Below are 15,522 nucleotides of genomic sequence, written 5' to 3' on the forward strand. Positions count from 1 at the left end.
AATCGTGAAAAGGGAGTGGTTTTGGGTGGTAAATCTTGGTAACCGGGTTCCTGCCATTCAACCCTATTGTGTGGGGGGGGAAGAGGGGTCACGGAGGATGGGCGGTTCTGAGACGGACGTGTGTGTGTGGTTGTCCATCTATAAATATATGTTAGTATTTCTGCGAGTCTGTGTGTTCACATCATTGATTTTAATAAAGTTTCATCAAAATGTAGACGGATGTGTTTAGGACAATGTAGCCTCTCACCATTTGCAATATTTTATGTGGACTTTGCATAGACATCCAGATGTGATATTTGTCGGTGGCTACTCTAAAAGGCAAGCTTCGCTCTCATATTCTCAGGGGACTGTGGAACATGATTAATATGAATAAATCAACAACAACAGGTGGCGAGATCGAAATCTTGTGTCAAACAGCTTTTGGATTCACCAGGGTTGCCATGAGAACATAACAAACAGACTAAGAAATTGAAAATAATTACATTCAGAGTGAATGGTACATTTCCCCAGCAGGCATCCTGTGAACTACTTGGGCAGAAAACTCTTTCTAAATGTGTGTATATATATTTTTGGAATTTCAAAGTTAGGCCACATGCATCTTGGCCAAAGTCTCTTTGTTCATATAATTTATTATAGGAGACTTTCATCTTGAGTCCTAGAGAGCTCTCTTGTGTCCTTCTGACATTTTGCAATATCAATAAGATGTTTAGCTTTAAAGGAACCTTCCGATGTGATTTGGATACATTTTGTCCACCATGATTAACCATCTGATTTCATATGAAATTTGGCAGTAGCCTACAACATTGACCTTGCTATAGAAACCTACTACCATATTAGCACAGGTAAATGTCAATAGGAGTATGGGTGCCCTTCTTTCTCATGCCCCCATTTCATTACCCAGAGTGTGTCTGCCTGTGCGTATTGTTTCCATGGCATCAATTTATTTCTCGGAATGACATGGCTAGCGTGCAGTGTGGGAATGAAGGCTTATAGAAAACAACAACGGTAAAGAGCCTTTTCAATTCTTCATGTTCCTGGGAGGTATGCACACGCCTACACTGTGGCCAGGCATGAATAACAATCCCTCAGTCTGGACAGGGCAGGTTGCTTTGCCCTTGAAGTCTTGCATTTTGGCCGGTTCTCTCTATCCCTCCCTCTCTCCGCAGATTATTTTTTAATAACTTTGCCCCAAACTTTTTGATTCAAACATTGGTACCATTCATACCTTTTCGACAGGGTTGAAATGCGGCTCAACATCAGCCGAGGATGAAACATTGGTTAGATGTCTTCCTCTCGGATATAGATTGAGGACTTTTGACTCTGTTGATGTTATAGGGACGTGACACTGGCTATAAGTGTTTTTATTCCATACATGCAGTAGGTTTGTGTTTCTGATTGTGGCACACCGCATAAACCATTCCATCGTTCAATTCAATATGTTGACTGATCATGCGATGATCACATACATATCAATTCCACTAAAGGTGGCGGGAAATTAGGTTTACATCTACTTTACATATATAAAGTTTAACACTTTTTTGGTTACTATATGATCCCATGTGTTATTTCATAGTTTTGATGTCTTCACTATTATTCTACAATGCAGAAAATAGTAAAGAATTAAAAAATTTTTGGGAATAAATAGGTGTGTCCAAACTTTTGACTGGTACTGTATATAAAGTAGGATCTTTACTATTTTTTTTCCAATTTTCTTTTCTAATTTGTTTGTCTTGTGATGAGAGGTGGAATAGAGGGAAAGGGGGATACCTAATCAGTTGTACAACTGAATGCATTCAACTGAAATGTGTGTTCTGCATTTAACCCAACCCCTCTGAATCAAGTTCTGCACAGGCTTGAGGGAAAAGCCCAGATCATGGACATTGCTGGGCTCGCCAAATGGAGACTGCTCTTAATTTGTCTGTATCCCTACCATCCTGGACACACTGATGGACTGCGATGAAACAAAATGAAACTGTAGCCTGGTTTATGATCCTTCATGACTGAACTTAGCGTTCTGGATTTTATCAAGAAATATTTATAGCCTCCCACTCCCAACAAACAACAGAAAAACGCAGGCGTCCATTCATCCATTATACTTAGATTAGCTCTCTCACACAAGTGACTCAACAGCATAGACACGTCTACCTCATGTGCACCAAGCAGATGAACATCACAGAAGATTTTCCCCATGAATATCCTCATCATTCAAACTATTGTGTACTGCTAAACATTTACGTGCACTTAATAAAAGCTTTTGGTGTCCAACATCAGAGTTGCCATTGGTTGAAATCTGTGGAATTAATGTTAAGTGATCACCCTACCCTCCACACGCTTCAGAATGGTAATTTCCTTCCTTTGCCAACTGTTCAGCTTCCTTGTTCAGGAGGGACAACATGTATGACCATCCAGCCATAGGCTGGTGTATAACTCAGTTCTCCTGTAACTAACTTAGGCAGACGTCGGAGCATGCTGTGCCATTTCATATAGATTTTACAGCAGGAGGTCAGTTGGCTGTCGCACCCTCAGCCTCTAATGGACTGGAAATGAATCACTCCCAAATCAAACAATCCAAGCAGAAATAAAAAAACATGAGGTTGAAGATGATTTTCCCCCCCGTGAGCAGATAGGAGGCACACACTGTTTATTCATGTCTCTGTCGTCCTCCGTGGTCCGCTAGACTTGGTTTTACAGAATGGTTTTTAACTGTGAGGCACGTGACTAGGATGCACCCTGATTCCCCTTAAATATATGGTGTGCACCGTCTGTTATGCATAGCATGAGTATTTTAAAGGTGAACCCTTCTCAGAAAACACTAGTCAGATAAATATTTTTTTTACATAACATCAGTCAAAACAAAAGGGAGAGGATTTGGACAGCCCTGAGGTTAATCTAATAATATTTTGGAACATGAAATAGGTCTGAGAAGACTGAAATGGGAATAAAACAATCCCTCTGTTTTTGAGGATTATGCCGGAACCGTGAAACACAAGGATGCAGGAGAACAGCAGATTGCATCTTTCCTCTTGCTCAGGTACAGCAAAGCCTGAATGTTGATAGGGACTGCTGTGTGGCTATAAGGTCAACACAACAAGCACTGTTATTTTTATTGGTATTACACTGTCAGTGGTACTGACACTATTATCACTGCTCTGACAAATTGAAAAACCATCGCCGATACCCAAATGACATCAGCCACTGCCCAACCCTTACCACTACACTTCACTATTACACCTGTTGAACACTGTAAATACATACAACTTTCTCTCTCTCGTCAACTTCATGTTCCTCACTTCTTATTTGGCCCCAAACGTTGTTTACTGGCTCTTACGTATGACTGCCGATATTGTATTATTATTGTCACTTTGATCAACTCCGACCAGTAATATCACGCAACATTGAATCAGGCCTGATTCAGAGCTAATGCTAAGCAGCAGCAGTAATAGTAGCTGACTCCACACTGCTGCAGGCCCTGCCACTGACTTTACTTACTGCTGGCTTCCATGGAACCTCTGCCATTATTCCCAATGATGCCGTTTCCAATTAAGACACACTGACTATATACCTACCCTCGAAAATGTTGGTAGGCTGAGGAAATCCTTAATTCATGTAACCGATGGACAATTTAACATTACATTTACATTTACATTTAAGTCATTTAGCAGACGCTCTTATCCAGAGCGACTTACAAAATGGTGCATTCACCTTATGATATCCAGTGGAACAACCACTTTACAATAGTGCATCTAAATCTTTTAAGGGGGGGGGAGGGGGGGTTAGAAGGATTACTTTATCCTATCCTAGGTATTCCTTAAAGAGGTGGGGTTTCAGGTGTCTCCGGAAGGTGGTGATTGACTCCGCTGTCCTGGCGTCGTGAGGGAGCTTGTTCCACCATTGGGGTGCCAGAGCAGCGAACAGTTTTGACTGGGACTATGACTATGACTATAACATGACTATGGTAGATGTTATGGACGTTTGGGATTGCTGCACTTGGCAAATCCTTTTGATGATGAACGAAAGCTGATGACCTGGGTTTGCTTAGCCAGTTAGTTACAATACCAAGTCATTCTGAAACATACTGACACTTTAGGCTTACCCCTCTTCCCCACCTCACCCTAGGGTTCTATTGCTTTGAGCTTTTTGGGTTCCTCTGATTGTACAACAGGTCTTAGCTTTTAGCGCTTGCTCTGTCTCTCTCTCTCTCTCTCTCTCTTTCTCTCTCTGTCTCTCGATGTCTCTGTCTCTCTCTCTTTTGACATACTGCATAATTCCAAGAAGATCTATTCATAGGTCTCTCTCAATAGGGTTTCTGTAGTCCTCCCCCTCCTACAGCTTCTCCATGCCCACCAGCCAGAAATGGTAACAGCTATTTCCATGCATTCTTCATGACCGTTCATTATGAGCTTCTTCATTAAAATACATGCCTTAGGATGATTTGGTATTTTTCGTGACGAAATTAAATTCTCATGTAATCATGCAGGGGGAAACATACAGTATGCACACGCACCCCTGGGGGGGGGGGGGTGTTCATACCCACCCAGGCGAGGCAGCTATAGGCTGAGGCAGAGCCCCAGAGTCATTGCACCACAGGCAGAAAGGCCCAGACCACAGACCTCAATGTTGGATTTCAGGGAGGCAACTCTATTCCACCCGTAGCCCAGGCTCCATGGCCTGTTCTGATGACAGGATCCCAGTCCAACTTTATTTTCTATGAAAAGTTATCTTTTTTCTTCCAACGTCATAACTCCCCTCAATGAAAGTAAACTTTAGTTTGAAAGCTAACCACTCACTGCTGAAGGAGATCACCAGCTTCCTTTTAGAAAATTCTCCACAGATGAATTCACTGCCTTTCTATACAGTCTGCATTCAGGTCTACTCCTTTTTGTTGCTTGCTCCCTCTTCTAGTTCTTGCATTGATTTCTTAACAGCCTTTAATCAGTTGTTTACGTAACCTTCTGCCAAGAATATAGTGTTGACTTGTCTCCTCTTTTCACCACCTCCAACCTCCTCTCTACAGTTACACCCCCCCACCCCCACCTCTAAATCACGTCTTCATTAATCCAGTGCAGACGGCCACCCAGATAATTGTGCTAATCATTATCATAATTACAGATCAAAGAGGCATGATCGGGAAGGTTAGCCGCCGTGTTTAGAGAGCTCACAAAGTCTTGGGCACTGGAAGTGTAATTTCCTTCTGGCTGAGGAATCTGCTGAACTGTTTCAGAAGTTCTATGAGTTTGAGATTGGTGAAAAGATGAGGTAACCAGTGGATAATAAAGGGGACATTGTGTATTGATCACTAAGTGAGGTTTCCAGAGGCCCCGTTGGAGATGGCTGGTCTATGCTCGATACTTTTTGTGCTGGCGGGGCCCACCTAATGAGCCACATCTATAGATCGTCACATTCAGAGAAATCGAAGCCAAAGACTACCATTTATCAGCCTGGCAGGGGACCAGTATCTCTAATGGCATGCCATTCCAGGTAGCACTTTTTGAAATCAGATATGGCGTTAAAGATATTCTAGATATAAGAATCTTTCCATATTGGAAATGGTAGCGTATTATAGTCTATAGGCCTACTTGTAAAAACGTTGATGTAACCTACTATAGTTCTGAGGGACTATAGTTTCACTGTACTGTGAACTTTAGGCTTGGGCAATACCCTGGTATACCATATTAACTTTATATTTCAAAATACCGACGGGGGTGCACCCCAAATGACAAATACTCCAGTGTGGTAAGTTAAGTATATCCATAAGAAATGTAAGATGTGTCAAATAAATGATATCCAGCTCAGGGCTCCAGCATTTGGTTTGCTAACTTGCTAGCTAGGTGGCTAGACGTCAAGATCAAGCTTCTTGGTTACAGCAGAGACATTCAATCCCCTCCTGGATCAAGATCCCTCTTGCCTAAATTGTTTTGTGTGTAAATAGCTTTGAAATAGCGCCACTTGTTTGCACTTCCAGTAATACCGTATACCCCAGTATGGAACAGAAACGGTATGAATATCTGGATATCACCCAACACTACTCTGAATCCACAATCTGAGTTAATAGAAGCTGGTATTGAATGACTGTTCACATCGTGTCTGTGTTGTGTCATAGTATGAAAAGTGGAGGCCAATCAGAAATTACATGGGATGTAGTCCACATCTAACAATTGACCTAATCACATACGTCACTTCATGATCCAACATATAGATACAGTAGTGAATATTATTTTTAGGCTTTACATCCCATTTCTCACTCGGAACAAATCATTTGAACTTCATAATGAATACATTAACACACTACAGGGTATTTTGCTACTGCAGTCCTAGATAGGCCTATCATGCAGTTTTTATCCATTGTGTAAGACTCACGTCTCATCTGAGATGTCCTTATTAATGTTACCATGTCTTCACCTCCGCTGAAGGACAGTATTTAGTTCAGTTTACCTTATCTATGCTGGAATGTATAACATATTCTCGAGAACTACACTCCCTAGCTGGACTTGACTTTGAGCTAATTAGGAGGAAGACTCCGAACTCTTCAGTCCGAGAGGAAATGAGGCTATGGGGATCTTGTTAATCATTCTTTGGTTGTGTGCCTATCTGTGCTTCTATATTAACCCCAAAGGACAAATACTCCTGTGTGGTAAAGTAAACTGTGTTATAACACATGACTGTGAGGAGGATGGAAGCTCTAGGAGAGAGTTGTAAGACTTAGCCAGAGGGAGCACCTGTGTTGCTGTCCTCAGTACTCTATGTCAGTGAGGGCTCATTATATCATCATCACCAGTCATCACCAGTACATTGGACTTTAATGTTCCCCTTAATTGGATTTGCCATCCATTTTGATGGCAAAAATGTTACATAATTCACAGGTTCCCTTCAGATGGTCTCTCGGGAGTGAAAGTGTAACCTGTATTTGAGCGAGAGAACAACTTTTGTCTTCATTTTGCATTTAGACTGCCATGGACGTTATGAGTTATGTTCATAATTTCTTCCATCTGATCACGCCTTTCTTAACGAACATTTTCATTTGATATGAATATACTATGATGATTGACAATAAGAAACTGGAAAACGTTCATTTTCATGTGGGTGATTTATGTACAAGCTGACTATCTAAATAGAGCGTTAGATGTGTTACTCCATTTTCTCTTCTGTCTGTTTTGTACTTCAGTATGCCTGTTCTGTGGCAGAGCTAGTATAAAAACCAACCTTTCAAAGCTAAAAGGTTCAGGATAATGTTTCTATTCATGGGAACCCTCTGATGAAGTTCACATGCTAAAAGATGAATTGGAGAATAAAGGAATTGAGCAAATGGACTGAGAATGAGATTCTTCTCTGGACTGTGACACAAAGGCAGGCTTGAAACGACTGCTATTTTGTCCAGTATAATCCATAAAATGAACGTGGGATCTTATTTTCCAACTAAATGGAAAATTGCCACCAAATTGGATGTTCTTTGAGATGGATGACGGCTTATCTTCACAAATAATTTTCTTGGCCCTCCCAGGCTGTTCCGTATGTTATTGCCAAGCGTTTGTGACCTGCCTTGCCGATACCCTTTGAACATCGTTTTCAGACACATTAGAGTGCATCAGGAATAAATTGAGCCCCTCCTCTCCCCTAGATAGGGAAATTGACCAAGCTAGTTAAGCTATGCGTCTTTCTTTAATGCTTTGAGATCACAAAGCCTTAGGCTGCAAGTGTAAAATCTACTTTGAATGTATAAAGAAACTGGTGTGTTCAGGTCCCACTCAGTTGAATAAACACATATGTGTGTAACACAATTAAAGATAATAAGACATGAAAATTGCATTGATGTATTTTATGTTTATTGCATCCACTCTGTTACTATGTCAAGTAAACACTGTACATTTCCAGTTTCTTAGCAAAGGCATTTCAGCAGTGGTGTAAAGTACTTAAAACCTGTTGGGGCTAGGGGGCAGTATTGAGAAATTTTGAAAAAAATATGTGCCCATTTTTAACTGCCTCCTACACCAACTCAGAAGCTAGGATATGCATATTATTAACACATTCGGATAGAAAACACTCTGAATTTTCTAAAACAGTTTGAATGGTGTCTGTAAGTATAACAAAACTCATATTGCAGGCAAAAACCTGTGAAAAATAGATCAAAAGAAATGTGAATTTTGTGACTGTACTATTTAGTGTGATTGTTTTATAGATACCATAGTGAGAAAGGATTCATTTCGCAACACCTACGGCTTCCACTAGATGTCAACGATCTTTATAAAGTTGTTTGAAGCGTCTATGATAAACAGAGAGCAAATTAGAATGCAAGGAAGTTGACATGTCGTCACTTCATTTTTTTGCGCCTGCGCATAAATCTGAGAAGCGTGAGTTTGTCATAATTGTTTATCTAGACATAGGATAGGTTGTGTGAAAATATTACTGATGTTTAACGTTAAAAATGGACCAAAAGATTAATGCTAAACAACGTTTGACATGTTTGAACGAACGTAAATAGATTATTTACTAGGTTTTTTTAGCTTTTCGGCGTGATTTTACACCCCCCCCCCACCACGTTTTGTGGGAGCATAATGAACGCTAACTACTTGGTGTTATTTGGACATAAATTATGAACTTTGTCAAAAGAAAGCACATTTGTTCCGGACCTGGGATTCCTGGCAGTGCCTTCTGATGGAGATAATCAAAGGTAAGGGGATATTTACAATGTTATTATCGATATTAGATGATGCTAACTGTATAGCATAGCTTATTGTTCTTAGCATAGCACCCCGTTTATTGCAAAATGTGATTTCCCAGTAAAGTTATTTTGAGATCTGGCCATTCGGTAGCAATTACGAGATGATAATATATTATTCTTTGAATGACAATATTATAATTTACCAATGTTTTCGAATAGTAATTTTGTTATGTTCACCGGAAGCATTTCAGAGAAGAAAAAAATCTGAATTTCACGCTACTGTAAAATGCTGTTTTTGGATATAAATATGAACTTGATGGAACAAAAAATGCATGTATTGTATAACATAATGTCCTAGGAGTGTCATCTGATGGAGATTGTCAAAGGTTGGTGCATAATTTTAGCTGGTTTCTGCTTTTGGTGACGCCTGACCTTGAATTGAAACTGGATGTTTGTACTTTTGTGGCTATGTACTGTCCTAACATAATCTAACTTTATGCTTTTGCCGTAAAGCCTCTTTGAAAATCGAACAATGTGGTTAGATTAAGGAGATGTTTATCTTTTAAATTGTGTAAAATAGTTGATTGTTTGAGAAATTGAAATTATTAGATTTTTGATGTTTTGAATTTCCAGCCTTGTTAGCAATCCCGTCTCGGGGTTCATTGCTAACCTGTAGCCCCAACAAAAATACTTCAAAGTACTACTTAATTTGTTTTTTGGGGTATCAGTACTTTACTTTACTATTTATATTTTTGACAACTTTTACTCCACTACATTCCTTAAGAAAAGAATGTACTTTTTACTCCATACATTTTCCCTGACATCCAAAAGTACTTGTTACATTTTGAATGCTTATCAGGACAGAAAAATGGTCCAATTCACACACTTATCAAGAGAACATCCCTGGTCATCCCTACTGCCTCTGATCTGGCGGACTCACTAAACACAAATGCTTCATTTGTAAATTAAGTTTGAGTGTTGGAGTGTGCCCCTGGCTGTTCTTAATTAAAAATGTGTTTCGTCTGGTTTTCTTAATATAAAGAAGTTGAAATGATTTGTATTTTTACTTTTCATACTTAGGTATATTTAAAACCAAATACTTGTAGACTTTTTCTTAAGTAGTAGGTGACTTTCACTTTTACTTGAGTCATTTTCTATTAAGGTATCTTTACTTTTACTCAAGTATGACAATTGGGTACTTTTTCCAGTCACAGTAGTTCTGGTTTAGCTGAGGTTAGGGTTAGGGTTACATAGCCTGTTTTATATTATTTGGAGCCTCAGGGACTGAATTTGATGTATAGGCCTCTTCTAAATTGAGTGTAAAGCCATGTTCTGTAGTCCCTACACAATATGTGGGGGAGAAATATATATTTGTCCAAACCTGTGGTGAATTCCACAGTATTAATACAATGATGGTCATGAATAAAATAGAGGATAAACTAATACAATTTACAAAACTGGCAATACAAAGTTTGAGGCAATACTGCCGTGGAAAGAGGACTTTATGGCTTTGCGTTATTGATGCAGCCTCCTATACACAACTCCTACAAAGCTTCAGACATTGCAACTGTTCAGAATAATAAGCTCATGAAGCTATGCACGCCATGGCACACTGGCAGCTTTGAATGCAGGAGAACATTCTCCATCAGATGGGCTTCACAATACCCAGAACAGCACTGTTCTCCCATCTCTCACTGCACGAGTTAATGCACAGTGAACGTGACCATTGCAGACTCTCAATCCAGACCAGAATTCATTCAGTGATTATTGAAAACTCCCCCTACTTTCATTCAATATAGCTGGAAGGTACACAGAGATGAACTGATATTGTCGACAGGCTGGGAAGCATCAGAGTAGCTTTCATTGGAGATTTCTAGTTCATATGGAGGGAGAGGTTCCAGTGTATCTAGCATTCTTCTCTAGAGTAACACATCTTTCTCAAGGCGGTTGAATATTGATTAAACTACAACCTGTCAGTGAAGTCCGCTGCTCATAGTACCTGATGCTGGGAAGTCTGTATTTCTACCTCCTCTTGTTTATTTGGTGTTTATTAGATTGCACAAATGCTGTACAATTATTAGTATGTGAAAAAAAAAACGTTTTACTGATCAGAGATGGAACTATATTTCTTCTTTCAGATAACCTGGCTGACCAATATCTTCAAGCAGTTAAAAATGTCAATCCGTTTTGGCTGTGTTATCGTTCGTCACCGAAAATCAATTAAACCTAGTGACAGTCACATGTTGACTCAAGCATGCAAAAGCGATACGCTTTAAAATGTATTTGCAAGTTCAATCAGGTTCTACCAATTGGCAAAGTATTTCAACGTTTTTACTACTAAACACAGTAAACATCTGATTCTGACTTTCACGGGAGAGCATATCCATGGAAAAATAGTACTAGGGGACTGACTCCATCCCGCAGTCATAATTATGTCAAATTAAGACTTCAAATTGTCTTGCAGCGTTCGATCATCCTAGCCCCGCAAGCGTTTTTGTATATTGATGTGTTTGTTTAGTCAGCTGTGACTACTGTTTACAATACAACGCTCATGTTTACAATACAACGCTCATGCTTTGTCACAGCAGAAGCCCTGCACTCGTTACTGGTGTGAAGTAAGGCCCAGGCACTCCGGCAGTACTGCCCAGGGTAAAGTCTCAATTGATAAACATGACCCAGACCAGAATGCACCCCCTCTATTCTCTCTGTCTCTGATCTCTCTGCTTCTCTGTTGCCTTCTGAAGCTGAGAAGTGAAGATCTTATCAAGTAGTTGTTTTCTTCTGTTTGAGGAATATGTCTAAAGCTGTGGAGTCTGCTGTGACTTTAGTGTCTGTCTTCATGTGTGTTATGAGTCATTTTGTGTGTGTGCCAACCCTGATGTGTTACAATTGAATGCTACTGTGTAGGTGTTATGGTGAGTGCAGGTCTATTATATTGGGTCTAATGTAAAATCCCTAATCTGTTCTCCAAAATAGTGTGATGTTTATCCTCTCATATTGGCACAATCATCCTCAGTGGTCCTTTAACTGTACGCAGTGTGCAATCAAGGTTTTCCCTATATTTAAATGAGATATTTCTATATATACATTTCAATACATTTGCTAACATTTTCTAAAAACATGTTTTCGCTTTGTCATTATGAGGTATTGTGTGTAGATTGATGATTTTTTAAAAATGTAATTAGTTTTAGAATAAGTGTCATCGTTGTGTGTGTAGGTGGCAAGGAAGTCATGCGCAGGAGAAACCAACTTGGAAAACTGGAGTGGTTTAATAAATAATAAACAAACACAAACTCCAAAACCAACGTCCATAAAAATAACATGGGTAAAAATACCCGTAGCTCACCAATACAAAATACACAAAATCAATAACAAAACAAAACAGAGGGTTAAATACACAACATGTAATGAATGGGATTGGAAACGGGTGTGTAGGAAAACAAGACCAAACCAATGGAAAATGAAAAATGGATCAGTGCCTTTTACTGAGTGGCTTCCATCTGGCCACTCTACCATAAAGGCCTGATTGGTGGAGTCCTACAGTGTTGGTTGTCCTTCTGGAAGGTTCTCCCATCTCCACAGAGGAACTCTGGACCTCTGTCAGAGTGACCATTGGGTTCTTGGTCACCTCCCTGATCAAGGCCCTTCTTCCCCAATTGCTCAGTTTGGCCGGGCATCCAGCTCTAGGAAGAGTCTTGGTGGTTCCAAACTTCTTCCATTTAAGAATGATGGAGCCCACTGTGTTCTTGGGGACCTTCAATGCTGCAGACATTTTTTGGTACCATTCCCCAGATCTGTGCCTCGACACAATCCTGTCTCGGAGCTCTACGAACAATTCCTTTGACCTCATGGCTTGGTTTTTGCTCTGACATGCACTGTCAACTGTAGGACCTTATATAGACAAGTGTGTGTGCCTTTCCAAATCACCATAAACACTCGAGGCTGTAATCGCTGCCAAAGGTGCTTCAACAAGTCACTGAGTAAAGAATCTGAATACTTATGTAAATGTCATATTTCAGATTTTTATTTAATATTTTTGCTAAATGTTCAAAAAACCTGTTTTTGCTTTGTCATTATGGGTTATTGATGAGGGGAAAAACCTATTTAATCAATTTTAGAATAAGGCTGTAACGTAACAAAATGTGGAAAATTCAATGGGTCTGAACTTCTGAATGCACTGTATATTTGTAGCGTTTGGGTTTTTCAATATATTTCAGATAGTGTCAACATCATTTAATTTTCACTCATTTTGGAGTATGTCCTTTTAAGCAAAAGTTGATAAAATGATATTGCTCAATAGCAGAGATTTTAATTTTGTTATCTTTATTTAACTAGGCAAGTCAGTTAAGAACAAATTCTTATTTTCAATGATGGCCTAGGAACAGTGGGTTAACTGCCTTGTTCAGGGGCAGAACAACAGATTGGTACCTTGTCAGCTCAGGGATTTGAACATGCAACCTTACTAGTCCAACGCTCTAACCACTAGGCTACACTGCCGCCCCGGATACAGTATGTCTGGTGGCGTCCTACTGTATCTATATCCTAAAGCGGTCTACTCAGGCTGGATAGAACTAAAACAGTATGGCACTTGTATTGTGTTTTTGTGGTGGTTCTGTGGAATCAGTGTTGTTTACACCGCAGTCCACTAACTCCTCCCGCCTGGCGTGTCGAGCCCTCAGCAGTGACCCCTGCGAAAGCACCCCTGTTTCGCCAGGGTGCCACCGGGGATTGTGGGAAAACAGGTTGCTGGTTTTAATGAGTGTGTGTAATGGGTGGTGTGGTAAAAAGCCCCCTGCTGTTTCTCTTCTCTCCAGGCTAATGATGTCTGCCGCTCCATTCAATTAAGGAGGGAAAGAGGTCACTAAAAGGCTTACCTCGTAGACCAGCCCACTCTGTTCCAGAGCGTGTGTTTGTGTGTCTGGTGGTGGTGGGGGGGAGGGGGGTCTATTGATTAAGACCTTAGCCACAGATCCTCTCTGCATGTCCTCTGCTCAGGACTTTTTACCCCCCCCCCCCCCCCTACCGTAAACTAATTAAAAAGTTATTAATGCAGCTAATGTTTTAGGCTTTCAATTACCTTTTAAAAGACTCTCCTAGCTTGGTTGTTTTTGTTTATTAGACTTGAACTGTAGAAATGTCCAACTTTCTTTTCATCTTTGTTTCAGATTTTTTTAGGTTTGGGGTTGATGTAAGCCAATGCTTCAGTGTGTGTTGACGCTGTTGTTCATGTATAAGCCTCAATAACATTTATGAGGACAGATCTATTCAGTGCTACCACTATTGATCATAATTCTACTGGCATAATACATTTCTTAAAAAATCATCAATAATAAGGATTATTATTGGTGCAAAAAGGGAAAGGCTGAAAACCCTTTTCTCATTCCACTCCGTTTGTCAAATTGATACTTTAACATTTTATTTTGCACTTAAAACAATATTAAACCTTGAATATATCATTCATTTCTTTTCTCCCAAAACATGGCTCAAGGTTGCGCCATAATTTGAATTCATTTTTCGAACATAAAGCCTCTCGATGACATTCACCCACCAAAGTTACCAATATTCGGAAAGCTCATTTTTTATCTGTCATATTCGTTTGCTAGTGATGGCTGCTGACGTCTCGCCTCATTGAGAACCCCCCACACACATCTCCTCCGTTCCTCCTCCCGGCTTTTGCTCATGGCGATTCTACTTGAGAATTTGTGGTGTTTCCGTAGTCCACACTTGTCCTTGACTGACCCATCCATTGTAGTTATCCACCTTTCTCTCCTCCTCCCTCCCTCCTTCCTTCCATTTCTCTTTTATTAGTTATTTGTGTTAATCTTTCTCACTCCCTCTTCCCCCCTACTCTTTATACTAATAGACAGTATCACTCCATTATCTCTCTCCCTTACTCACTTCTCATTTCTTTCTCCCTTTGCTTCTCTTCCTCTCCACAACCTTTCTCTTGTTCACTCACCTTGCTCACTCTCCTTTCCTGATGTTCTATCTCCTCTCTTTCTCTTTCTGACCGTGTGTTTCTCTCTGTCTGTTTTGTCTGACCAGGAGCTGGTGGGGAGTAACCCTCCTCAGAGGAACTGGAAGGGAATTGCGATCGCCCTGTTGGTCATTCTGGTCATCTGCTCCCTGATCGTCACCTCAGTCATCCTGCTGACACCAGGTAGGTGGGGAGGGGAGGGAAGACAGGCTTGACTCCCGTACGATATGGTATAAAAGGAAAAAACACAACAATACACGTGTACAACAATACACATGTTGTTGTACAGGGTCAGCCATAGTAGTACAGCACCCCTGGAGCAAATTAGGGTTAAGTGCTTTGCTCAAGGGCACATCGACAGATTTTTTCTAACATGCACCCTGGGTCACAATCTCTTACATGTCTCAGAGTATTGCTCTGATAGGTGCAGTGCAGTTGCTTTGTACTCTCCCGTAACCACAAAACATATTCACTGCATGTAGTTGGAGAGTCCTGCGTGTGTTCACTTTCTCACAAACACAATTTAGTGTTACAAAACAGTGTTACATACAGTGGGGGGGAAAAGTATTTGATTCCCTGCTGATTTTGTACGTTTGCCCACTTACAAAGAAATGATCAGTCTATAATTTTAATAGTAGATTTATTTGAACAGTGAGAGACAGAATAACAACAAAAAAATCCAGAAAAAAAACCATGTCAAAAATGTTATAAAAGGATTTGCATTATAATGAGGGGAAATAAGTATTTGACCCCTCTGCAAAACATGACTTAGTACTTGGTGGCAAAACCCTCGTTGGCAATCACAGAGGTCAGATGTTTCTTGTAGTTGGCCACCAGGTTTGCACACATCTCAGGAGGGATTTTGTCCCACTCCTCTTTGCAGATCTTC

At 40.2% G+C, this 15,522-nt stretch overlaps 1 protein-coding gene across 2 annotated transcripts in view; it reads left to right on the plus strand.

Annotated features, from left to right (window-relative positions):
• Positions 1-15,522, plus strand: part of LOC106590427 (A-type potassium channel modulatory protein DPP6) — a 293,267-nt gene that overhangs the window by 195,729 nt on the left and 82,016 nt on the right. For both annotated transcript variants that reach the window (XM_014181451.3, XM_014181452.3), the window contains exon 2: positions 14,702-14,816. In XM_014181451.3, coding sequence (XP_014036926.2) covers positions 14,702-14,816 — 115 coding nt within the window. The remainder of the gene's footprint in view (positions 1-14,701; positions 14,817-15,522) is intronic.

Source organism: Salmo salar, chromosome 29 (genome assembly GCF_965601325.2).
Source record: "Salmo salar chromosome 29, fSalSal1, whole genome shotgun sequence".
NCBI classification, from domain to species: Eukaryota; Metazoa; Chordata; class Actinopteri; order Salmoniformes; family Salmonidae; genus Salmo; species Salmo salar.